At 40.5% G+C, this 26002-nt stretch overlaps 1 protein-coding gene across 2 annotated transcripts; it reads left to right on the forward strand.

Annotated features, from left to right (window-relative positions):
- The first annotated feature begins 8220 nt into the window (after positions 1 to 8220).
- si:dkey-206f10.1 (adenylate cyclase type 8) lies at positions 8221 to 25197 on the forward strand. Of its 2 annotated transcripts, none has more exons than XM_046060097.1 (20): positions 8221 to 8385; positions 9870 to 10613; positions 12101 to 12250; positions 12471 to 12601; positions 12851 to 12962; positions 13067 to 13194; positions 13549 to 13707; positions 14139 to 14373; positions 14566 to 14736; positions 14859 to 14959; positions 17528 to 17729; positions 18169 to 18267; positions 18466 to 18626; positions 18739 to 18820; positions 19027 to 19185; positions 19736 to 19882; positions 20277 to 20369; positions 20492 to 20606; positions 20730 to 20932; positions 21638 to 25197. In XM_046060097.1, exons 1-20 carry the CDS (start codon positions 8233 to 8235, stop codon positions 21845 to 21847), a joined length of 3555 nt encoding a protein of 1184 aa, XP_045916053.1. In that variant the 5' UTR covers positions 8221 to 8232; the 3' UTR covers positions 21848 to 25197. The 2 variants fall into 2 exon arrangements, with proteins under 2 accessions (XP_045916053.1, XP_045916052.1); XM_046060096.1 differs by lacking the exon at positions 8221 to 8385 and having other exon boundaries at positions 10345 to 10468; positions 10540 to 10613.
- Positions 25198 to 26002: the final 805 nt, after the last annotated feature.

The following is a 26002-nucleotide window of genomic DNA, read 5'->3' on the forward strand; positions in this document are numbered from 1 at the left end:
CTCGCTTTCTTCAGGTCTCTGGTGTCCATAGCAAGGCACTGCTCATGGAACCACCTTTCACACATTTCACATTGGATCTACAAAGGACAAGGTTAAAATTTCAAAGATGATTGTCAGGGTACTCTCACAACATAAGACCTTTTTCAACAAATGAAGAAAACAACATAGTCCCAGTCTCTGTTTACTGTTACACACACACACACCTCTGCTCATACTAGATTTCCATTTCTACAATAAACAAGTCACAAGAACAAAGACTGTGACAGTGTCATTGGATTGGACAGATTACCAACATCATAAATTGTTCTAACTGGACAAACTGTGGAGGTGGACAGCCAAAAAAGAATCATTCTGATAATTCATTCATTTTAATAGAGGTCTCAAGTTTGAGGATCAGAAAACAATACCTCTTTTATAGGCCTACTAGTAGTCGACTGTGTAGGCCTTATATGGTTTTTACCCCTTTCTGTCTTTCATCTTGATCAGCGGGTTGTTCTTTTGTTCGTTTTTAAGCTTCTGTAGGCATAGCCTACAGGTTCCCTGCTCTTACTACCGTGTTACATTATAGGTCCACTGTTTTTTAATTAAAGGTTATTTCATCTGTTTACCTCCAAGGATGTCAATATATGCGACAATAATATATCAACGTTCCAAACATTGAATTACATTTTGACTGAGACACTTTCATAGGTTTAGAGAAAAGGTACAAGGTTGTTTATTAGTCATTTTACAGCACTAGGCTGCATAACAAAACGAAATTTGTAGTTCATTCATGATACACCTGCCTATATTGAAATATGGTAATATATTAATTAAAATAAATCAATATATAGGCTACAATTAGGCTATTTATATAGGCTACATAAATAGCCTACATACACGTATACATCCATCTTGACTGCGTTTGAGCACCAAGAGTAATTGATGTAAAAACACAGAGTCCACCTCCTCTCATCTTGATGGAGTCTTGCACTGATAGCTTTAATTTGGCCCATAGGCTACCTCTTGCCGTCCACTGCTGTATGTGAATCAAATGTGAGACCACATTTTGAATAAAAAGCGCAGGTTGGCTTCACATCGGCCCCTGTGAAAGGGTACTAAACTAGAGTTGTTAAAAGTTGAAACAGGAAGTTTCTTTTTTACGTCAATTTGAATCTTGGCGAATAGCGAAAATATTACACACTTTCAAGGGCTGTAACTTTAAAAACCTACATCAGATTGCTCTGATATTGACAGAGGATCTCCCTGAGGTGGTCTGCTGTCATTGTGAAGTGAAATGAGTCAGTGGAAACGGGACGTTTTCTTTTTACGAGTTCAAATCTTGGCTGAATGTAGTAAACTTTCTGTGAGACTGTAATATTTTCTTTAGATACTGGTGTCTTAAGCATTTATTTATTTATTCAATCGCTTCTGCCACATCAATTGCATTATGTTCAGCTGAAGCTCACTTTTATTTTGAAATGTGCTGCGACACGATGTTACCCTAATGCCTAGAAAAAACACGCATCGCAAAACAGCGCGAGGGCTTGCTTGACTGTCGTTTTCGAAGTGGAGGCTGGCTTCAGTGATTCACACCTATTTAAAGTCTGCAATTCAATTTTCATTTATTTTATCCCTGAACTGTAACAGATTTATCCATTCAGACCTATAAATTGCTGCCCACATCTCTGATTTGTTCTGCTATGCAAGAATGATTAGTGAAGTAAAAAGGAAGTTCAGTCTGACTATCAGGCTAAGATACATAACAAAACATGATAAAATGAGTACTCTGCAGCCTGGATCTGTGGAAAGGACATCCTGCTTTTGCAAGAGGTCTTTTTTTCTACCAGTTGGTGGCAGCAGTGAGTCGGGGACATTTTTCTAAGATTATAATCATGCCTCAAGACAATTTTATTGCAATCTAAGTATCGAAACCTATTTTCAGGAGAAAATATCATAATTGGTGTACATGTCATATTATCTGACATGTACAACACCATCATCCCGGACATCCTCAGCACCAAACTCATCCAGCTCACTGTGCCAGCCTCCACCTGTCAGCGGATCACAGACTTCCTGACTGACAGGAGTCAGCAAGTGAGGCTGGGAAACATCACATCCAGCACCCGGACTATCAGCACTGGCGCCACCCAGGGGTATGTGCTCTCCTCACTGCTCTTCTCCCTCTACACCAACGACTGCACCTCAGGAGACCCATCTGTCAAACTCCTGAAGTTCGCTGACGACGCTCCAGAACAACCTGGAGCTTAACATGCTCAAAACTGTGGAGATGACCGTGGACTTCAGGAGGAGCCCCCCCACTCTGCCCCCCATCACCATACTCAACAGCCCTGTGTCTGCTGTGGAATCCTTCAGGTTTCTGGGATCCACTACATCCCAGGACCTGAAGTGGGAGCCCAACACTGACACCATTATCAAGAAGGCCCAGCAGAGGATGTTCTTCCTGCGTCAGCTCAGGAAGCTCAACCTGCCTAAGGACCTGCTGATCCAGTTCTACACAGCCATCATCCAGTCTGTTCTCTGCACCTCTATCACGGTCTGGTTTGGATCTGCCACCAAAAAGGACAGGGACAGACTACAACGGACACTACACTTAGGCCTTTAATTCCCAGGGTCTGTTAACCTCACTAAGCCATCAGATCCCTGAGTCTTTTATGTGACAGTATTTTTGTCCTCCTATGCCTTTTGCTGCTGGCATCTCTTCATCTGTTCAGCCCTTATTATGGTTGTTGATTGTGACCTTTTTGAATAACACCACCTTAGTTATTTTGAGCTAATGATGCCTAAGCTAAAGCTCAAAGCAAAAGGGTTTGGGTGGTTGTCAAATCAAGATATACTGCTAGTAGTTATTGTACTTGAGTGCAAGCTGGCTGAAGTATTTAAGGATGCTGGCATTAATAGATTACTAAAGGGGCCAATTGGGGACAGGCCCAGGGGCCCAACAGTCTGGGAGAACCAAGCCAGGGCCTCTGTGTGATTTCAGAATCAGAATCAGCTTCATTGCCAGGTTTACACATACATACATACATACATACATACATACATACATACATACCAATTTGCTTTGGTGACTAAACGTAAACCTATATAACTATAAAACATATTAAAATTGACAATATATACAAAATATAAAAGAATAATAAAAACTATGTTCTGTGTGGAATATGGCAATATGAATGTTATTAACTTTACACCTTCAAAAAGAGCACATTTGGCCTAGTACTACTTGCTATCACCATGCCATATGTGGGCTCTCCCTTTTTGAAGGCTGCCTGGGGCTGATTGGTGGGAGAAGGGGCCTTTTAGGTGTTAGGTCTCATAATCCATTCATGTTTGTTTGTTGATTTGCAAATCTTTTTTATGCAACATATTTAAGATTTTGCCTGGTGGGAAATGAGAAATTGTCAATATCTAAGTGTTTCAGCACTTCGATCCTAACTGACCTGTACACGTCTCCACTTTCAAGAGCTTTGTGAGACTGCCAAAAATAGCTACTATGCATTCATTGTCAACTGTCATTGTCAATATACACAGGATTACACTGCAGGTTTGTGATACACGCTGCCAGACCCAAATAGATGTCTGTGTCCGGCATAAGTGAAATGTTCGGCAGGTATGTAGGCCAGAAGGTCCGTTCTGCTTCTGGTTGGGCTTGACTGCATTTGAGAATCTGCTGATTAGCGGATAGCCAAATAGATTTGCCTTAATGCTAATTAGCTTCTGGGGTTTTTCACTTAGCAGACTCATCCCGCAGGCGGGCACAAGTTCACAGGCACTCCAAATAGTTAGTAAATAAAATTACAGATTGAATCACAAACATTAACTTCAATTGCTCATAATGAACACAAAGACAATGTTGTTTTAAAATGGTCTTCTCATTTACTCTGACAGTGACATGTTAAACATATTCAAAGGTGCTTTATTGTATGCTTGCCAAGTGTCAGAACAATGCTGATGTGGTGGCAATTATAGTAAAACTAATTGCCTTAGACCTGGCATTTATTTTTAGATGTACAGTAATCAGCAAGAAAGGTCTGAACTACAGGGTTACTGTGGGACAGATGGGTACTTATTAGATCAGCCTTAGGGGCTTTGTACGTTGCCCGGACACAATTAGCAAAGCAGGTCTCAAAAACTTTAACCAGCTTACAACCACAGAGACTGCAGGCCTGCTGATGCTATCAGCCTAGTGCTCTTCATCATCAAAATTTAGGTATATTTGTCGGTTTCAACACACCTGTTGTTCATGCTGCTATTTTTCTTTTGTTGGTCTGTGTCTGATTATCCCTGACAATTCTTCTCTTGTTTCTTTACCTTGTTAATATACATTACAATTTGTCCTGATGTGTGATTATGATTGGGTTTAAAACAAAAGTTTACAATTAACAGTTACATTTTTAACTGTAACAGGTCATCATGTGAACTCATTTGGTGAAGAATAACTTGTAAAAACCACAATAGAATGCACCATCAACTCAGGGACACACACTGCTAATAAAATAAAACTATATATACAAAAATGCCACTAGTACAGTACAGATTAGTCCTTGCTGCGCATAAGATTAGCAACCCTTATTTTTATTTTTTATTTTATTATTATTATTTATTTAGGGCGGCACGGTGGTGCGGTGGTTAGCACTGTCGCCTCACAGCAAGAAGGTCGTGGGTTCAAACCCCGGTTCCCCGGCCTTTCTGTGTGGAGTTTGCATGTTTTCCCCGTGTCAGCGTGGGTTCTCTCTGGGTGCTCCGGCTTCCTCCCACCATCCAAAGACATGCAGTCTAGGTTGATTGGTGACCCTAAATTGTCCTTAGGTGTAAGTGTGAGCGTGAGTGGTTGTTCGTCTATGTGTGGCCCTGCAATGGACTGGTGACCTGTCCAGGGTGTACTCCGCCTTGCGCCCGATGTCAGCTGCGACCCTGTACGCAGGATAAGCGGTTGACGATGGATGGATAAAGATAAACTAACAAGAACCGTGCAGGAGAGGTAACAAACCCCAGAGGGCTTATGGTAAAACCTCCCCTCTTAGCAATGCCAATACTCATAGAAAGAAAGAACAAAATAATAATAAAAATAACAGTAGCAACAATAATAAACGTAAACAAAAGGGAACCCAAAACACAGAACACATGCTTGAACTAGCTATGACATATGCCTAATAACTTTTCCATATTAAACTAAAATACTGATTACAGATTACAGGTTTTGATATAGGCCTAGAGGAAAATACAAGTGATGGTCCTCACCGCATCAGAGTTAATTATAACAATGTTATGACATAAATTTGAAAAAATTTGTGTCGTTAGAGGAGTTAGTCCACTTCACTGAACCTAAACATGGGGAACCAGTTAACAGCCTTGATAGCCTTGTCAGTCCAGCCTCGACACATTTTGCTCACAGGGAAGAGGAAGATAAAAAAAAATTAAGTTGTTTTAGAAATTGTATTAGTTTGAGTGTGTATGTATTACAGAGATATAACAGACAGAAAGCCTAGTTTATGAACCTCTTTGTATGGCTGAAACATAGAGACACGTCTGGCAATCCTAACACAGCTTTCTGTTTTCAAGAAGCAGGTAATAGACTTATTTTTAAAGCCTGAATGATTTCCCCATTGGACTGTTTTGAAGCTCATTGAAAACCAGCCACAGAGTATGTTCTTTAATATTCCAAAGCTCACACAGTTGCCTACAATTGTATGAAACGCAATAAAACAAAAAGATATGCAGTTATTTTTCAGCAAGGTAGAAACACCTTAATTTAAATGCTTAGTGAAGGCAGTTTTATTTGGGTCTAGTTGCTGTTGAATCACCTCAGGGTGCTGTTACCAGGTGGGAAGGGATTTGTCTGGTTTTGTAGGCTGTTCGGTAACTATTTACCATTATGTCTCTAATTGCACACACTGACATAACCAAGAGCATGAAGGCAATATAGAGGCAGGAAGCTTTATCTATGGTGACGGTAGAATGGGAGTTGAGTAAATGAAAAAGAAAGAGTGTATCAAAGAGAGAGCATTATGAAAAAGCACTGATCGTAATACTGTTTAATTTAAGTGTCAACCCTGCTTGTAAAAGATCCGGCCGACTTGGCAAAAGGTTGAGCGCACTGCATTTATCTTGGCGTTGTCTTGGTGCCAATGATCTCAGCTTTGCAGGCCAGTGAGAGTGGCTGCTGACTAACTAATCCTCTTTGCAATCCTCACTCCTGAGACTTTGCTTCATGGCAGTTGTTGACTTCATTTCAAAACAGTCCAGCTGGTGACCTACAATCCTGTCAGAACGACTCCGCCACACATCTTGGCTGGACCTTGATCCCCATCTCTTCATCAGTTTTAGACACTTCATCACAGTGGGGACTACTTAATTTTCCCTTTCATGGATTCTGCCTTAATTTTCACATCCACATATAAATCCTGTGCGATGGAAATAGTGGATTATGACGGGCTGGCTAAATATATCCTACAACAAATTCTGGACATGGAGAGCGGATACACAATATGTAAAACAATACAGGTCAGTTTTGGAACTGTACACAACTCTTGTTTGTCAGACCAATGCGTTTCAGGATGACCCAGATGAAGGCCAGAAGCCGAAAGGCGTTGGTCTGACATTAAAGTGTACCGGTATACTACAAGTGTTGCTGGAGTTTTACCTCTTCGGGCTTTTTCTCTTCTTCACGCACCCTAAGCACAGTAAGTGAAGTTGTGCCAGAAATCCTTACTCTGCTTCTACATAACTCTTGTTTTCCGAGAATAGGTGTAGACTATACTGTACTGGGAGCCTAAATTCAAATAGCTAATGTATTAAAATATAATAAATATCTCTTTATTTTCAAATTATGACAGCTGAAAATATTCACCCTATTTTCCGCTGCCATGATGTTAAAAAGGCAGCTTTTCTAATAATAAGTGCTTTATCATATCCAGTATGTGAAGTGAGGATGCACAGTGAGAATGAGACTGGTGGCAGTGGACTGTGAGTGGGTGGGACAGCAGCATTTAGAGCCAGATGGACCTGGAGGAGTTTAACTCTGGGCATTAAACAGCTCAGGTCTAAATCTGGCCACCAGATTATTTGTTTTCCTTCTGGCACACACTGTGTCAACACGTGAAGCCTTCCAGGTGGCTCTTTTCACCATGCAGAATGTGTGCACCATAACGTTAACCACCATAAGTTCTGTCCGCATACAACATCATATTAAAAAGGGTTTGAATATTAAAGATCCTTTTATATGATTTGAAATATATATATATATATATATGAAATGTATGAATATGGATAAGCGGTTATCTTAAATCAGCAATCATCAAAAAGGAAACAAACAGCAATATGTTAAAAGCTTGTATATCTTATATTCCAATGAAATTAAAATTCTGCAATGTACTGTAACATACTGTAATGTATTAAAGTTCAAGGGTTAAAGTTCAAAAAAGGTAATAATAAATAATAAAATGCAAAGTGAACTGAATTTAACTAGGTCTACTTTACACTGAGGATGATACAGAGCCCCTAATTGGACATGGGGAAAAAAATAAAGTAACTCGTGAGCACCAGATACTTTCTGGTATGCACAAGATTTTTTTTGCCCATGTCCCCTTAGGGGCTCTGTAGGATGACACCAGAAATTATGATATTTAGCTCAGTTTGTTGCATGTTCATGTGGCTTTGCTCTTTTTGTTTGTTTTGTTTTTAAAAATGAAGATCTGTTACAAAACTTGTTAAATAAATCCAAACACGCTTTAAGGGACACTGAAGCAATTTATTATTGGACTTCCATAAAGTTGGGGGACTCACCAGAGACATAGTAAATAAAGAATTAACAAAATCGAGGCATCAGAGCTCGGGATATCCTGCCTTTTAGTCGCTAGCTCGAAGCCCTAGAAATCCTGGATCCTACATTTCCCATAATGCAACTTGACCCCCAACTTCTCCACCTAGTATACACCCACATCCTTAAACTCCACACCTCCAGTCTGTGTAAAGTTGTTTTCACAGGCACAGGAGTCTTACCACCCATGGATAGTTTACTGAACTTTATGTATAAAATTGGTGGAGTGCCCCTTTAAGAATTAATGCTCATTATGTTGATAGTGTGAGAAAAGCATGTTGTGGCCTGAAGCAAGTCTGACTCATCACTAACTGCCATGTTTTCATATTTCTTCACAATACCTCTCTTCTCCAGCTTGTTGCCTTCTCCTGATCTCAGACCAACAGATGAGGTCAGCTAAGGTCATCGCCATGGTGACCTTTGCTGAGACACAGGCCTCCCTTATGGAGCTGCGTGAGCCGACCAGCCTGACCGCGACCCTGTCCCCTGGGCTGCGGCGGAAAAAGATACTGTGGCAGAATGCTGTAAAACACATCATTATCCAGCAGGAGCTCAGCGCCCAGGTGACTGATTACCCCACAGTCATCAGTAGATTTGTTGCATGCTGATGGAAGGGCTGTTTGTACCTACTCTTTTTAGGAATGGGTATCAGTACCTGTATGGTATCGACTGAAACAGCTCAGTATCGAGTAGAATTGAACCGTCTCCAATTGAACCAGTACTTCATTCATAATTTTTGTAGTCAGATCGCAGCAAATAATGATTGTTTGTATGGTTTTGCTTGCAGCCAAACACGCAAGCAACACACCAAAAGAAGGAGAAGAGCATGCATTTTTATCCTTATGTGCCTGCACCACAGACTGTATTAAAAAAAGGCCTGCACGCGCCGAGTCCATCTGTGATTTTAATAGCCGCTCACCTTCGGCTGCGGTCTCAGGCATGTTTTCGTTGCCGTTTTAAGTTTATCGGCAGAAGCTTGGCTTTCCGTTGGTTTCATCTTCTGGTATCATTTAACACTTCTCTGTACAGTTTTACTTGCTATTCACATCATTTGTCACTGATCAATCACTGCGTTCCATCACATCAATTAAACGCTTTTGTGGCGCAGCAGCGATCAGCTGACTTTACCCACGGAGCGTCCGGCTGCAGCTGCGGCTACTTCAGGTGTAGTTGGTCTGCTCGGCTGGACGTGCAGCCTCTCTTTTCCTCTGTTTGCTTCTTTAAAGTCTTCAGTGTAGTTAAGTGACTGGTCTAAACAGACTCATTTCTCGTTTTATAATTGTTACTGTCATTTTTGGAGGAGGAGGTTTGCCCAATACTTTTATGTAACAGTTATTTGAAACAAGAAAAAATAAAATAGATAACCTTGCTTGTCCATAACAATAAGAATAATAGGCTACCAATCACTTACTATGGCTTCAACAGGTGGAATTTTATCCAAGGTATCTAATGAAGTACTCTATTGGTATCTGTATCACTTTAAACGGTACGGTAGTAATCTTTACCTATTACTATTGACGGCAACGTTGCCCTGCACGATTGCTCAATCAGCTTAAGGGTACTGGTTTTGGTTATGGTATCATAAAATACAATGGAGGTAGGCCTATAGAATTTCATTTGTGGTGCTTAAAATTTTGACAAAAATATTTTTGACACAAAAATGTATATGCAAAAAAATAATACTTTGAGAACCACAAATTAAATTCTATTCACTTCAGTTGTATTGGCGTGGTTTCCAAAAATTAAGCAGATTAAAGCGAAACTACACATGGGTAGCACTAGGGGTAATGAGAAAATAATGTGTAATTCTGGTGAACCAACCTTTTAAAGGCTCTTAGCATGCACTGCTCATGGATCAGTGAGCAAACGCACAGTTTAGTGATGATTATTAAGAACTGTATTCCACATAAATAACAAGACTGTCTTAGTTGCCACAATTAGTTTGTTTTCCACCATAAAGCCATTTCTAGACCATTAGGTGTGAACTTCAAAGAAAGGTGTCCGATGTCGCAGTGAATACGCCTGATTTTCTGTCTGTGTTTGACAGGTGGGTGTGGAGCCAGCAAGAAAAATCTTTGTGACAGACACCTACATGGAGGAGATCAACAAACAAATCCGCGACAAGGCCTCACGCGGGGTCACGAAACGCCGCTCCTCCACATTCAGAGTGCACCCTTCCCAGTCCTGCGGTTCCACCAGCACATACAACGGTCTGAGGGGCTCTTTGAATGACTACGCCAGCGATGCCGACTTCTTCGTGCACTGGGGCCACACAGTTCGTGGAGTCTACATACCTTCCCTGAGGCACACCTTCAAGTCTGGTGATCTGGAGAAACTCTACCAGGAACACTACTCCCACCAAAGACGCAACTCCCTGGTCGTCACCAATGTAATCGATGCCGTTGCCAAGCTACACGCATTGGTTCTGTACCTGGCACAGGCCCCTGAGGCGGCCACAGACACTCTGCGTGGGTGTCTGACAGGTGTTTTCATGATGTTAGCCATAGCACTGTGCATCATGGTGTTAACCTGCAAAAACTCCATGTCCCCACGGTGGCTTCACTACGCTGGCCTAGCTAGCTGGCTGTCGCAGACAACACAGGTGCTGGGGGGACTGGTGTACGGACTGGAAAAAGACCCATCATGGTATGTTTTGTTCACATTGTTCGCCACATACACGCTACTGCCCTTACCTCTGCTGTGGGCCATGTGCACAGGTTCCCTTACCTCAGTACTGCACCTTCTGATGGAGATAGTGTGCCACTACAATGATGTCGTACATTTGAGAAAGGTGAGAAAATCAACTGACTAAACAGTTTTTTGAGAAATATTAAAATGTCTGACTTTTTTAAAAATTTATCAGTACCAAACCAAAATGTCCATTTAATAATAATTTTCTTGTGATCTCGAGATAATGAACCATAGCTGAATTGAGGGGTCAGCAGGGGCGTTTCTTTATGATAATGTTCGTGTCAATTAGTGTTTACATCAGTTAGTAGAGCGCAGCACTTGCATCCCAAGTATTGCAGGTTTGACTCCTGCTCTTTGCAAAGTTTTTTTTATTGTTCTTTTGTGTGTTTTTTAATCATTCTCTTCAACAAAGCTGTTATCAAGAGATTCAGGGGAATCCAATCACACATTTCCCCACGGCTATTTCAAAGGTTCTGAAATAGCCTCAGGAAATGTGTAGTTAAATGGATTCCCCAGAATGAGAAGCAGATGAATTTCCTCTGCCGAATGATGGGGAAATGAAAAGTCCATAGGTTGATGAATGTGGACCAATCACGGGGATGCGCACACTCCAGCAGGTGATTAGTTGTGAGCATCTGAATCAGTCATTTTCATAGCAACTTTGTCGAAGAGGAATGTGAAATAGATTTTGTTTTTAAATCAGCTCTCTATGAGGAGTGAACTCGCAATCTTAAGATTACAAGTCATGTACTTTTCTCACTGAGCTAATCAATGACATGAAAACTACTTTGAAATTACCATTATGAAACGTTCTTGCCAACCCCTGTGTTCAACTACTGTACTGTACTACTATCTCGAGCTCACGAGAAAATTATCCCGTTATCACGAGAAAATGGTCTCGTTATCATGAGAAAACAACAGTCTTTATCTCGAGATCACGAGATAAATATCCCATTATCATGGGAAAACGGAGTAAAATAAAGATAAGAATCGATGGCCGCTTAGGGCTTCCGTACTTAACACCCAGGGGTGGACAGTAAGTACATTTACTCAAGTACTGCACTTAAGTGCAAATTAGAGGTATTTGTACATTACAAGTATTTTCTTTTAATGGCACTTTCTACTTCTACCCCACTACATCTCAGAGGGAAGTATTGTACTTTTTACTTCACAGCTTTAGTTAATAGTTATTTACAAAGTAAGATTATGACACACAAAACATAGCTCAGCTGTTTATACAGTTTGTAGGCCTACATTAGTTAATTGATAGTTATTTTGATCATTATGTATTTTTTTGTGTAAAAACTTACATGAGTACTTTTACTTTTGGCCATTAATTTTTTTTACTTATTTTTTACTTTTACTTAAGTAACATTTTCAATGCAGTAATTTTACTTGTAACAGAGGAATTTTACAGTGAGGTATTCGTACTTCATCAACCACTGTCTATGCCTACATTGTATATCCATTATTGGCAACAACTTTATTTGTATTTTACCAATTATTACTCCCATCTACAGCCCCACTTACATTGGTTTTTCATGGTTAATATTAATTGTATAAATGCAAACTCTCTCTTGGATCCAGGTGTTTGCCAAAGGCCTGCTGTACCTTGGTATGAACACAGCTGGATTGTTCATCCACTACCTGACAGACCACGCCCAGAGACAGGTTTTCCTGGAGACACGACGTTGCATCGAGGGTCGCCTCAAACTAGAGCAAGAGAACCAGAGACAGGTACAGTGACTGCTGTCATCGTGCTTTAGGTCAGACAGGGACATATTGGATTACGACCACTGTTATCACTTTTCTCTGAACCTTGGTACAATCTTTTCTAATATTTATCAGTTAAAGGACATAAAAAGGCTCCACAATTCTCCTCTGGCTTGTGTGTAAAAAAGCATTAAGCTGGTTACACCACACACTGTCAAATGGAGTTTATGATTTTGCCACACAGGAGCGTCTGGTGCTGTCAATCCTGCCTCGCTTTGTTGCCTTGGAGATGATCGCTGACATGAGCTCTTTAGAAGATGAACTCAATCCTCAGGAGTTTCATAAGATCTATATCCACCAGTACAAAGATGTCAGGTACACACACATGCACACACACATAATGTTGGTATGTTAGTTTTTAAGAGGCTAATATATGAAGATTTTAGGAAGTAAGTTTCTCATGAATGGCTCTTATTTCAATGTTGTAAATGATTTAATATCAAATTACAAACAGTTCACATTCATGTCTTCCATGTGTTTACTGGAACTAAACATTTCATCAGGTTAAATTTATATGCTGTTAGCATACCCCTTCTTTTACAACTCTCTCTCTCCTCTTTGCAGCATCCTTTTTGCAGACATCAAGGGCTTCACTCTGTTGTCCATGAATCTGGCAGCCCAGGATCTGGTTCGAATCCTCAACGAGCTCTTTGGACGCTTTGACCGACTGGCAGACGTGAGAATTACAGCTCTTTTTCTTTTATGATAACATATATTTGACTATTCTATCAACAATTTATTTTCTCTTTTCCATGGTGTCTTGTCTCTTCCTCATTACAGGAGCACCACTGCCTGCGGATAAAGATACTGGGAGACTGTTATTACTGTGTGTCGGGGGTCCCTGAGCCACAGCGCGCCCATGCTCGTCATTGTGTTGAGATGGGCCTGGCTATGATCAACACTATACGGTCAGTCATAGCTCGCTGGAGTTCATGAGGGGTTATCATTCCCCTCAAGAATAATGATTAATTTAATTTCATTACTTTTGCATTTCAAGAGAGGGCATCAAGAATGATAAAAAAAATTTCAAACATATACAACTCTGTGTCTGGGCCAAATCATAATCAGAAAAAATCTGTAGCCAATAAAACTTGTAAAAAACTAGTAGAAAGTTTTCTTTGTCATGTACGTTTATGTGCAGAAAGAAATACACTGTTAGGCTCCTGAATTCTGACTAGAAATGTGAAAGCTCAATGGAAAATATGATTGATAATAATAGCTGTCAACACTAATATGGTCACTTTGCTACCCACCGGCACCAGGTGCATACAGAAGCAACTTAACTTTGACATGGACATGAGGATCGGGATCCACTCTGGCTCTGTCCTGTGCGGGGTGCTAGGCCTGCAAAAATGGCAGTTTGACGTCTGGTCCTGGGATGTGGGCATTGCCAACATGCTGGAGGCTGGGGGCGTACCAGGGTGAGTGACTGACACTAGCTAGTGTGTTACATGAAAGAGGAGCCCTTTGATGTAACAGATGTGATCTCTGCCTGGGTTATGCCATCCATATCCCACTGTTATTCCTCTATCGCTACTGTTCTGTTTTGTTGCAATGTCAAACTTCAAAAATGGTCTAAAATGACATTAAATTGCCTCACAAAGTTGCAGACCCTCAATTAGACAAACATTTGCTTTTTCATTTAATACAATGTTAGAGATTTTGAAAATTGTTGAACATGTACATATCCAAATATTGATCTTCTGCATTAGATGACACTTGACAGACTGCAGGCTTGACTAGTCTTGGGCTTCCTTGTATATATAAAAAGCTAAGCAAATAAGTAATTTCTTATCATTATGTTGGGAGAGCATTTCTTTGTACATCACCAATAATTTTCTCTCTCATCCAGACGCATCCACATCTCAAGGGCAACTCTGGACAGTCTGGAAGGGACCTATAAGATAGAAGATGGTCATGGCCGTGACAGGAACGAGTTTCTGCTCAAACACAACATCGACACTTTCCTCATCTGCCCTCAGGAGGAAAGGAACAAAGTTGACCATAGTCAGACCCCCAAAGTCCAGAAAACCAATCGAACCTGGAACCCAGAGATGCCCTTTGGGATCGCCATTGACACAAACAGTGTAGGTGGAGAGATACCAAAAAAGAGGGAAGGTGTTATCTTTAAAAGTATTCTATTGTTGGCCCTAAGTAGTAAACAATTTCAGTACTAATACTAATGGCACAAGGCAAATCTGAGGTTCTTAAACCCTAAAAGACAAAGTTCAGCTGCACTGAACTAATTCCTCTCACACTATCATATTCTTTTCTTGCAGATCCTGGCCTCCTTTACGAACGGCTCGCTTCCCAACATATGGCAGTCCACCTCCAAAGAGATTAACAAACGCATCAAACATGCCATTGAGGTCCGAAGCAGTGAGCGTATGCACAGGGAGCACATCACTCCACTGACCCTGGTGTTCAAAGACACACACATCGAGGACAAGGTAGAAGTAAATGCTAGATGGAATAAATGCTGGTTCAGACTGGGTTTGATAGGAGGACTTGAGTAAATACAAGTTAACAATGATGACTGTGATCTTCCTTTGATCTCTTTTGGTTGGCCCAGTTCTCACAGATGAGGGATGAAATGTTCAACTCCAACCTGGTCTGCTCTTTCATCATGCTCTTCTTTCTCATGTCTGCTCTGACTGTCATTTCTGCGCCCAGGTAGGAAGACACCCGCATTGCCAAGTCGAAGCTCACAGCACTAGTTAATTACATCTTTGTGAGTTTATCAGATTTAAATTGTTTTTATTTTAAGTTTGAAATTGATATGTTCAAGGTTAGTGATTTTCTTTACCTTAATATTACCTAGTCTGTCATTGACATGTTCCCTGTATATCAACAACAACAAGGTAAAATGAGCTTAGAGAACATGATTTGTCATATTCTCTGTAGTTTAATAGTAGTTTTAAGATATAATACATTTATTAAAAAGTCTTTTTAAAAGTTTGCATTTAAAGATACTGAACAATATTGTTACCGCCTACCACAGAAAATACCGTTTAAAGAAAATAGTTTTCTTTAACTCAAACTAATGAAATATATGAACTAACTAGTGGGGTGTGTTAAGTAAGAGAAACATCAGGCATGTCAGAAGTGTATTGATGAGGGAAAATATAGTGTAATGCATGTTGGCTGGTGCAGTAAACTAAACGAGGGAAGTAGGCTGGTGTTGATGCAGTAGGCCCTCAGAGAGAGCAGTCCTTTTATGTCATCTAGGAAGCCCAACCAATATGGGCAGGTATGTGCCGGCGACCCTCCTAGCTCCTCCTACCAGCATCTGCAAAACAGGCACTAGAGCAAGACAAACAGGCAGGCAGAGTGGGAGGGTTCATCACAATATCAAAGGTAGCTTTTTTTTAGATTTTAAAGCCACTATGTGTAGGATTAATTTTTTTTGTTACTTTGGTGCTATCTGGATGTAGTATCAATAATGACATGTTATTTGGAGTTCATCCCACATCCCCTTAACATCACACTTTTATCAGAGCATATTTCACACACTTCCTCTTGTTTTTTCATTCCACCATGTATTAAAGAGGTGGTATTATGCTTTTTGGCTTTTTCCCTCTCCTTTTTTGAGTTATACATCTTTTTTGTGCATGTAACAGGTTTGCAAAGTGAAAAAGCCCAAAGTCCAGCCCAAAGGGAGTTCCCATCTTTTTGTTTTATTTTTATATTTCCCTGTTGCTTTTATGTTTTATGTAAAGCACTTTGAATTACCTTGTTGTTGAAATGTGTTATACAAATAAACTTGCCTTGCCTTGCCATCTCCCACAGAAAACTCTGCTCTGAACCGCTTGAAAACAGCTCGTTTGTAGTCCAGCCCTTCGCTTCCTTTACTTGTGACGTCACAATGAAAGCGCGTCATAAAGCTTGCCAAGCGGCTAGCGGGGTCAGGCACGCCCTCAAACCAAGCTAGTCTGAGCGGAGGCCCTTTGGCTGGACTCGCCTTTGTTTGGTTTTCCATTGTAGAAATGTTGTACCTGTACCTGCTTCCAGGTACTTTTCTTCCTATCACCTCACCTTCGTCCAGGTTCCAAGCGAGCTGAGGGATTCTAAAATGTAACGTGAAAACACAGCAGACTGCTGATTGGTCAGAGAGAATATTCACTATTCACTGCATCATCATTGCCTGCACCAGACAGAGGCCAGCAACAGAAAGTTGTTTTATATTTTACAGTTTTCGTATGGAATTTCATCACTAAATACACTTCTGAGAAGTTTTGAGGTGAGAAATCAGCTGTGTAGATTTAGAATATTGACAATACGAGAAGTGATGGCGGAACAAAAATGTGCTTGAATATTTTCGGAGTTGAGGAGCTCCGCAAGTGGCTGCGAGGGAAGCCTGTGCCAACCCGCAGGAGGAGCGCGTGAGGCCAGCCAGCCGCCCGCTCACAGAGCCCTCTGCTCCCGCCGTCACACAGACCGCTGCAGCAACAACGGCAGAGGAAAACACAGCTGGAAGGTTTTCATACCGCTTATCTGTCTTTACATTCTGAGGAATGTTGAAACGTTTTAACTTAAAAAAGAGAAAGTTGTGTGGATCGCTGGTGTGTGTGTCGCATTGAACATTACGTTGCGGCAGTTGTGTGTGGCGTCCTATGGTGGCGTCGCTATGACAACAAGCTACGTACTATCTCTCGGTACTATTGGTATTATCTGCAGCAATGGAAAACGGAGCAGGGCCAAGTCGAGTCTATCGATTTGCGCTATGGTAGCATTTTTTGGCAAGGCAGCATAGATCGTCAGAACACCGGCAACAGTTCAACGTTTAGTCCTGATGGTAAGATGTGGAACAATGATGTTGTGGACTTGTGAGTAACTTATATCATCTGCTAGGTTACGGTCGCAGTCTGAAGCGGCTTGGATTTGGATCACACTACCTTGTTTCTTACGACCCGCCCTTCTCTGCTTCTGATTGGTTAGTAGTCCTTAACTGGGAACTGCGCATGTGCAACTCCCAACAAAGATTTTATACAAGTAAGATGTATCACTCTGTAGCTCAAGAGCGGAGCGTCCAACACATAGGGTGAAAAGAGGAGCTGCAGCAATGTGCAGTATGAGAAAAATATGGTGTTTTTTGAAAATTAAACTATGTAAACCTGTTCTGGTACAACCCCTAATTAAGATTTTGAACCTGAAAATAAGCATAATACCACCTCTTTAACATCTTCCCTACTCACTTCCTTCCTCTTCCTCTTAACCTTCTCCCTTGTTCTTCCTCGGCAGGCTGTTCCCAGCCATCCTCCAGTTTTCAGTCTTTCTGCTCGCCTACGTGGTGCTGCTGCTATTGGCCTTGGCTGAAGAGTTCAAGTGGACTCCTGCGGCGCTGCAGCAACTGTGCTGCTGGATCCACGAAAACAACAGTGCCCGCAACGTCTTCACCATCGCAGCCATCGTCATCAACTTTGGCTTGGTCTCTACTGACATGGTGAGAGTCTACACTAAACAGTTATCTACATGAAAATGTTGAATAAAGTAGATTTTCCCTGCCACAACTTTCCTTTTGTACTGCTATACTATTTGTGCCTGCTCTATATCTTTACAACCTAACACTGAACCTTGCAAATTACATGAACGTTAGTAAATTCTTCTCATATCTCTTCCTGTTATTTGCATAATAGATGTATAAATGTATATGCATGAAGGAGAGCAAACTCCCTGCTAACTTATAAAGTGGCCTTCAGATGACAAGCAAACTACACTCTCAGGCACTGATTGGCACTTGAATCCAAAATAACCAAAATATACAAAAAACATCTCAAATCTTTAATATGTCTAAACATGAAATGTGAATTTGTTATATTGTGATTCTCTGTCTTCCTGGCTTTTGTTAGTTGTCAAAGGTTTTATGTATATATTGTGTCCAGGTATGGTGCATTCTCACAGACACAGACACAGCAGAGGCAGATGTAAGGGACAGAACAAACACAGCCTCACGTCCACTCACTGTCTGCACTTACCCCGAGGTATGGACAACAGCAGTTTAAACAAACAATATCTGTCATCACAAACAATTAGACTGGTATAAAATAACAGAATAAAAATCACATTTTCTTGTTTAAAAGTTATCTCACCCAATTATTGTTTTTTACTTCAAGAAAGTGATCAAAAAACATTCTTCTTTAGCATCTCAAACCTCTTCTTCACTCCCTCCGCCCCGTCAGATCTTTGCGTTGAGTGGAGTGATTGCCATGGTGACTTGTGCCGTTTTCCTGCGTCTGAACTCTCTGCTGAAGCTGGCGGTGTTGCTGCTGGCGGTGGCTGTCTACTCCTACCTCATCCACCTGGCCTTCCTCACACTCGCACGCCACGATATGCTGCACAGGTTTTTTTTTTGTGTGTTTCCTGTTGTACTGAACATGTCTTTAGTCACATCATATTTATTTAACATAATTTACACCTCACTATTCCACCTCTCATCATGAACTTCTGCACAGGTCTCACTATGTCAGGAGAAAAGGAGTGTCCATCCTTCTCATGGCCATGTTTATTGTTGCTGTCTTTTACAATGGACGGCAGGTACTGTTAAACTCACTGACATTTTTTTTTATGTACAGTACGTTTAGTTTAGTTTGCTTGTAGTTGTTTTAATTGGATGTTGGTTTTCTCATTTTTCTAATCTGCATTATTGTGAGCAAATCTGTTGACTGAGTGGATGGGCTAAACGAGTGTGTCGCACACAGGGAGGTGACCTCTGATAGTTTTATCTATCATTTACTTTCTAGTGGGAGGCCACTGCCAGACTGGACTTCCTGTGGCGTCTGCAGGCCCAACAGGAAGTGGAGGACATGAGGGAACTGCGGGAACACAACAAGTGTCTGTTGCACAACATCCTGCCTTTGCATGTGGCGCGACATTTTCTGGACCGGAGCAAGAATGATGAGGTGCGGAAAACATGACCTCACCTCTGACTGTGTCAGCCTCTCCCTGCAATGCTGGTTTCTCAAATGATTTTTCCTTCATTGCTTTTATCAGGGGAGCACATAAATATAGGGAGAATAATCCAAGTGTATTTGAGGATTATATATTTTAAATTCTGATTGGACAATTATAAATATAAGAATATAGTTGGTGTTGCTGTTTAAACAGTGTTTTTGAGCTTCTTGAATATTGAAATAAATTACTTAATTGTATATTATACAGACAATTTAGGTGAAATGTTTGGCAATAAACATTATATGGGAGGGGAATTCACCAATCTAATTTTCATTAGTTTGGCTGGACTTTTTAAGCGTTCTTTCCTAAATGCCTTCACACATTTGTACAGTTTATTGTAATTTATCCATGCGGCTTTACATTGGGAATAACAGCTGACCTCTTAACTTGATGGCTAAACGTCATACTGAATAAATCAGTCTATACACCAGTCAAACAAAGAGGTTTTTAAGACCACCCTGTTAGGATGAAAAGTGCATGACACCATTTTCATTTCAGGAGCTTTACTCCCAGTCCTATGATGAAGTCGGTGTCATGTTTGCCTCCATCGCCGGCTTCAGTGAGTACTTTGAGCAGAAAGAGATCAAACATGAGGGAGTGGACTGCCTCCGACTTCTGAATGAGATCATTGCTGGCTTCGATGAGGTAAGTATGGGACTAGAAACTAAAGTATGCCCTCTTCAGTAGATTCTGATTATTTTTTGACACTTCACTATGTAAATAAAGTGATATACAGTATGTATACATATAAGTATGGTACTGCTTTTGAAGGGTAACGTGCAAAGTTGTTTAGTGTGGATATATAGTAAGTTTATGGTAATCTTATATAATCTTTCAAATATATGTTTTTAGTACATTAATCTGTTGTATATTTAAGTGGTATTTGGGTTTCACCTGCCATCTTAGCTGGTATGAAATAAATAAGGCAGGGACAGTGGAGTTTAATCCTGGACGTGCCATTGAAAAATGTGATTGCTGCAACATGTGAGATGGATAGTGTAATTTTACCTCTTTATCTGTTAATGGTTCTTTTAAAAAGTTGTTGGAGGAGTCGTACTTCTGCTATGTGGAGAAGATAAAGACCATTGGGAGCTGCTACATGGCAGCCTCCGGCTTAGCTCCAGACAAACAGGTGGGAGAGCCTCTTGCACACATTCTGCTATTTTTTGTTTTGTCTACATTTGCCCCGCCCCCCTCCCCCATATGTAACGATCCATATCTCTCTCTCTCTCTCTCTCTCTCTCGCTCTCTCAGGCATCTATGGATGAATGGAATCACCTGAGTGAGCTTGTTTTGTTTGCGTTGGCAATGCAAGAGACCTTGAAAGAGATTAACAGGCTCTCTGCCAAAAACTTTCAGCTGCGTGTCGGTAAGAGGCTGACCTCTTACACATAGATGCTCACACAATGGATGGTTGAAGGAGAGAAAAAAACGTATTACTAATTCATTATATGTCTTAAGTGAGCTAATTGTCTGTGTCGCACTGAAACAGGTATCGCCCATGGACCGGTGGTAGCAGGGGTGATCGGTGCCACCAAGCCACAGTATGACATCTGGGGGTCAACAGTGAACCTGGCCAGCCGCATGGACAGCACAGGGGTAAGCGGACGCATCCAGGTGCCCGAGGCCACGCGCAGGGTCCTGTCAGAATGGGGTTTCATCTTGGAGCTACGTGGAGAAATCTTTGTCAAGGGGGTGAGTGGCTGAAGGATAGAGATGTCCTGTTGCCGTTATACTGTCATTCACCCTTAAACATAAGTATAGTGCGATGGAGAACCTTTTGGGTAACCACCTTCCAAAATACTGTGGATAGCCACAAAGTTCAGTCAGATTTGGTCAGGTTCAGTGAAGTTCTTAAATGACAGTAAGGCATGTGCAGAGACATTAGAGACAAAGCTTTAGTGAAACTGTTGTCAATGAAAATGGCCAGACTCTCGGGCAGAGGTTCAGAAAACGCATGTCTTCATATATGCTCCTCTTTACATGCAAAGTGTTTATTGGAAATGTTGTGATTGCTCAGAGTTCACATGTAGAAATAAGCTCAAAAGTACATGCCATGAAAAAAGACTGTCACCTAAACACAATAACAGTATAGCTGTGCTTAACATCAAGAGAAAAGGACTAATCAGTCAGAGTAGCTATAGGGGATTAGGAGTGGACCGCTTTGAAAAGGTCCAGACACAAGAGAAAGCAATTACTAAACAGGACGAGTGTAGAAAAAACCCTACTAGGGTTACTAGGACAACTAAATCAAGGGGGACATCTACTGGTGAAAAGAAACAACAGACAGAGAGTTGCATTTCTCTTCAGGAAGGAGTCATTGATGCATGAAATATGTAAAAATCTTGAGGGTCACTAAGAAAGAATTTCAACACTTTGCGACCTCTGCTGTCATTGTAGGTGAGCGAGCGTCAGGGGAAAGTCCGCACCTATTTCATCAGCACCATGCGCTGTAAGAGGGCCAACGTTGGAACAGATGGCCACTCGGGGGGGCAGACAGGAGGACGCCTGACGCTAGCAGGAGTGGTGTTCAGTCTCGTCCAGGCCAGACACAAGGAAAAGATGAGAGAGGCCAGCATGGGATTCGGTTTGAATCCCTGCACCTTGTAGTGCTGAGGGGACCTATTAAGGTCAGATGACTGCAGGTAGAGGAAGTAGAGTTGCCACCTTCAATACAGAAAAATAAGGGACGCCTGCCGCAGCGGGGTCCACACCCCTCGGGGGCCCGGCAACCACAGGCCAGATGGTGTGCCAGTGGTGGTATATCATAATTTAAAACATGTTTTCAGGAAAGTATCAAGATTGATACCAATGGATATTATAATAAGTTATCTGCTATTGAAATCCGTGTGAACAGATGCACTCACAGTGCAACAGACTAGTGGTCACATTGTCATAGCTGAATACACAGCTATGAAAATAATAAATACAGGCCAACAATTTGTCACAGTGAGACCACAAAAAAAAAATGGCGTTAAGAAGAACTGTATTTTCTTAACTTAATAAATCAACACATCCATAACTTAATAACTGTAAGTTAGGTAATAGGCTAAAACAAATGCTTTCATACGATTCGATTGAAAAGACTTTTGCAAAGTATTTTCCTTAAACATCATGAACATCAGTGGATTAGAAGTAGTAGGCCTTGTGTGCAGTATTGTAGCATGTCAGGCCTACTTCCTTTTATAAATGTTTTCTTGTCAGAAGTACACTACTCGTGCAGCACTTACAGTAAAACTATGAACAGGACTGCTCAAAGTTGAGAGTGATCAAGAGCTCCACAGAGCACCTGTTCTTGCTGTCACTTTATTGGTCATTCTGGAAAATATCGTTTCCACATAACCAGTGGATACTGCGATGCTTATCATGTGGCTGTTGATGGACAGGATGAGAAATTGCAAATGAACTTGAGTAATTGTAAAGGGTGGTGTGAACACAGATTTTAGCTAAAATATTTGTCATTGTTTGAAGTAATACCATCCATTTCTAAATTTAATTTAACACTATTTGGTCAGTAAATACGTATATTTATGTATTTTTTACATTTTACATATTTATTGATAATTCTATAGTGTTGAAGGATGCAATTCTATAGATTGGTTAAGGATAAAACATAGGCTAGTTGTTTATATTCTTCATATAGGCACTATATTTTGATAATTAAATGTGTATTAAATAGCCTATATCTCTCTTCTATCTCTTATTAAATTAATGCTTATGTGTTTGACTGTATACCTCAACCTTAAAAAACAAATCATACCTTAATGTAGGCTTATGATTCATTAACACTGTAACAATATTTCTTAACAAACAGGCAGCATATGAAATTCAGCGTAATCAATCAGAAAATAAGTATGTTTTATTAAATCATTACACTGCCTTATGAGAAACCGTCTAGGCCAAAATTGAATACTCCGCTTGCACATACATACACGCTTGCAAATACACACATACATACTCGCTTGGACATACATACAGTCATTTGTAAGTATGTATGTATGTGTGCAAGGTGAACATGTATATATATGCACAAAGTGAGCATGTATGTGTGTGCATGAGAATATGTATGTATGTGCAAGCAAAGTATTGGCCTAGGCAGCTTCTAATACTGCCTCGGCATGCTGTCACACACACACAGACCACCGTGCACCAAACATAACACTGGCCGTCAAACTGTGCATTTTGGCTTGATACTCATTTCCACTGACACTTTCAAGACAAGTAGCCTATTTGATTTCTCCTACTCCCATCGTCGGTAGGCTACTTTTGCATCCGCTGTCATTTCAGAGGGGACGCAGGGGGCTTCTCGCGCTGCCGCTGCTGTTGTTTCAACCTGACTCCCTGCCAAGAGACCCGCCCTTATGCAACTCCGATTGGTCCTGAACCTGACGGTATTAATCAAATCAACAATGGCAGCAAGTATTACCCAATCAGGGGTAGAAAAGGACAAGTCTTCACAGAATGCACGTGGGATGATGCATTGAAGACAACTCGAAAATATGGGAAAAACCCTGTCCCGCATTGATTCAAAAAGGGACCCACTATTTAGTTCTCAAATAAAGGACAATTCCGTATTTTAAGGGACGGGTGGCAACCTTAAGAGGATTGCACAGTACAGCCATATTGTTCCTACTGGTTTACAGTTTTGTTGTTTGCGTTTTCACACTTTGTCATAACTAAATTAGCTGCACAAACAGATAAGCTGTTAGCTATAGGATCCAAATCCTACCAGATCCTTTGTTCCTGTTTCCTCATGACTGTGTCCTCCTCAGCTTCCCTGTCACCAAAAAAAGAAATATTAGGTGTAGGTGTTATAAAGGACAGAACTGTCCTACTGGCCTCTGTTACTGCTTTCTGTTTCTGTTTTTTATTGCCATATCCACACACTCCTATAAGCACTGTTTTCAGTTCAATGTATATAAAACTAACAAATGTGTTTTTTTGGCTGGGATAAGACCCCAGCAAGTCCTCAGACCTGTAAGCCAAACCTACTACCTCAAAAAAAACAGTTTTACCTCTCATAGACTGACCTACAAAATACTGACCAGTGTTTTTTACTCTTGCATCATTTTCACAATTTTTCAGTACAGTATGTAGGCTATTGTGAGCTGGTGCATAATTACTACTAAGCTACTGCTATCCACGCTATTGAAAATATCTGTTTTAGTGGGACTTTGGTTGGTGTTTTTCCCTATATCAACATAGCTGAGCAAACAGAAGTCCATTATTTATGAATCAATGGCTGCTTGTTTCATATCGATTTCTGTGGTATTTCTTGTCTGCCTTCATGTCACTGTCAGTGTTGCTCTGGATTTCTGAGATTTTTTTGTCAAACTCTGAATGTGACAAATTCCACTGTAGCCAGTTCAGTTTTGCCTCAGTACACTATTACATTCACTTCCATCACTTTAGTTAAGTTTAGTTTATTACTTTATTTGACTGGAACAGTGCATATGAATAAGATTTCTGAAAATATGCCAGAGATAGTCAGAAAGGATAATTCTCATGGACAGTTATATTTCCGTCGTAGCAGTGAAACTCGACAGACTCAACAAGAGCTGAGTGTTTAAACTGTTGAACCAATTTAATGCCAAAACCCTCTTCCATGTCACCCCTCTTCTTGTATACTAAAGGGTTATATTTGGATGTAATAATGGTATAATAAAACGTTATAATGTAGGCCCGATGCTTATTGTCAATGTTAAAAAAAACATTGTCACTGTAAATTATTATATTTTTTATATTTCAGCTAAAGGATGACAAGCTCCACTATGGGACTTTCGGATGACTTTATACAGTTATTTAAAACATTTTCAAAAAGAGATTAACTTAAATGTTAGAAAATCAAATGTTTTACGCTCTTTCTGGGCTGGGTATAAGGCTGTGGTTTCTAAATGTTTGGCATTCTGGAAATGTTACGTGTAACAGCTATAATGAAACTTTGTTTGTTTGTTTACAAAAAAATTCACAGTTTACACTTTCTGCTAATAAAACCAGTAATTACAACAAATCTGAGTGGTATTATTTCATTTTAATTGTGCATACGATTCATTCTGGCAACATTCTGTCACATGTTGGTGTTTTGTAAAGTAATGGCTTATAGTTTACTGTCAGTAGATATAGGCTTATAGTTTACCTCCAGTAGAAGCTGTGCATGATAACATGTCAGCAACCAAGAAGCAGGGTAATTTTTCCTGCACCACCTACAGGATTTTTAAAAACCAGGAAAAGGATTCTTTCTGCTCCAGCCAAGCAGATCAGCTACATCAGCTGAAGCCCTGTTCACAAAGAAACAGCAAAGGGACAACTCAAGCTTGGGTATGTGAGAGGTCCAGTAGGTACCATGGGAAATATAGACTATTTACAATTACGAAATAAAGTTATAAAACTGATTATTCTCTACTCAAATGATTTCAAGTGTGTTCCCAGTAGGGGAGAGTGGGGTGAATTGAACCAGTTTTTACTTGAGGTGTCATTAACGTGACAACATGATAGTCTCCAACTAAAATATGTACATTTATTTTAGGATGTGGTGCATCCCTGGGAATAATCAATTAGGATCTAAAATAAACTGTTTTCAAAATATGGTTTTCCAAAAAAAAAGTGGACTCTTGGATGAAAAAAAATAAATCACCAACCATGACAGATAAAGGATGTTGATCAAGTTACCATTGGCTATCAAGCCATTTCTCTCTTATGCCATAAGTTGGTATTTTGCATGTCTTGAACTGTCAACGATAACTGAGACCCATGCGAGCTGTGTTA

Source organism: Micropterus dolomieu, linkage group LG10, assembly GCF_021292245.1.
Source record: "Micropterus dolomieu isolate WLL.071019.BEF.003 ecotype Adirondacks linkage group LG10, ASM2129224v1, whole genome shotgun sequence".
Lineage (NCBI taxonomy): Eukaryota > Metazoa > Chordata > Actinopteri > Centrarchiformes > Centrarchidae > Micropterus > Micropterus dolomieu.

What these genes read in the sequence shown, in the direction of transcription:
- si:dkey-206f10.1 (XM_046060097.1), top strand. Translation starts at nt 8,233, where the DNA reads ATGGTGACCTTTGCTGAGACACAGGCCTCCCTTATGGAGCTGCGTGAG. An exon ending in AGCAAGAGAACCAGAGACAG is followed by an intron (nt 12,251 to 12,470) that starts GTACAGTGACTG and finishes TTTGCCACACAG; the next exon opens with GAGCGTCTGGTGCTGTCAAT. An exon ending in TCATTGCTGGCTTCGATGAG is followed by an intron (nt 19,883 to 20,276) that starts GTAAGTATGGGA and finishes TCTTTTAAAAAG; the next exon opens with TTGTTGGAGGAGTCGTACTT.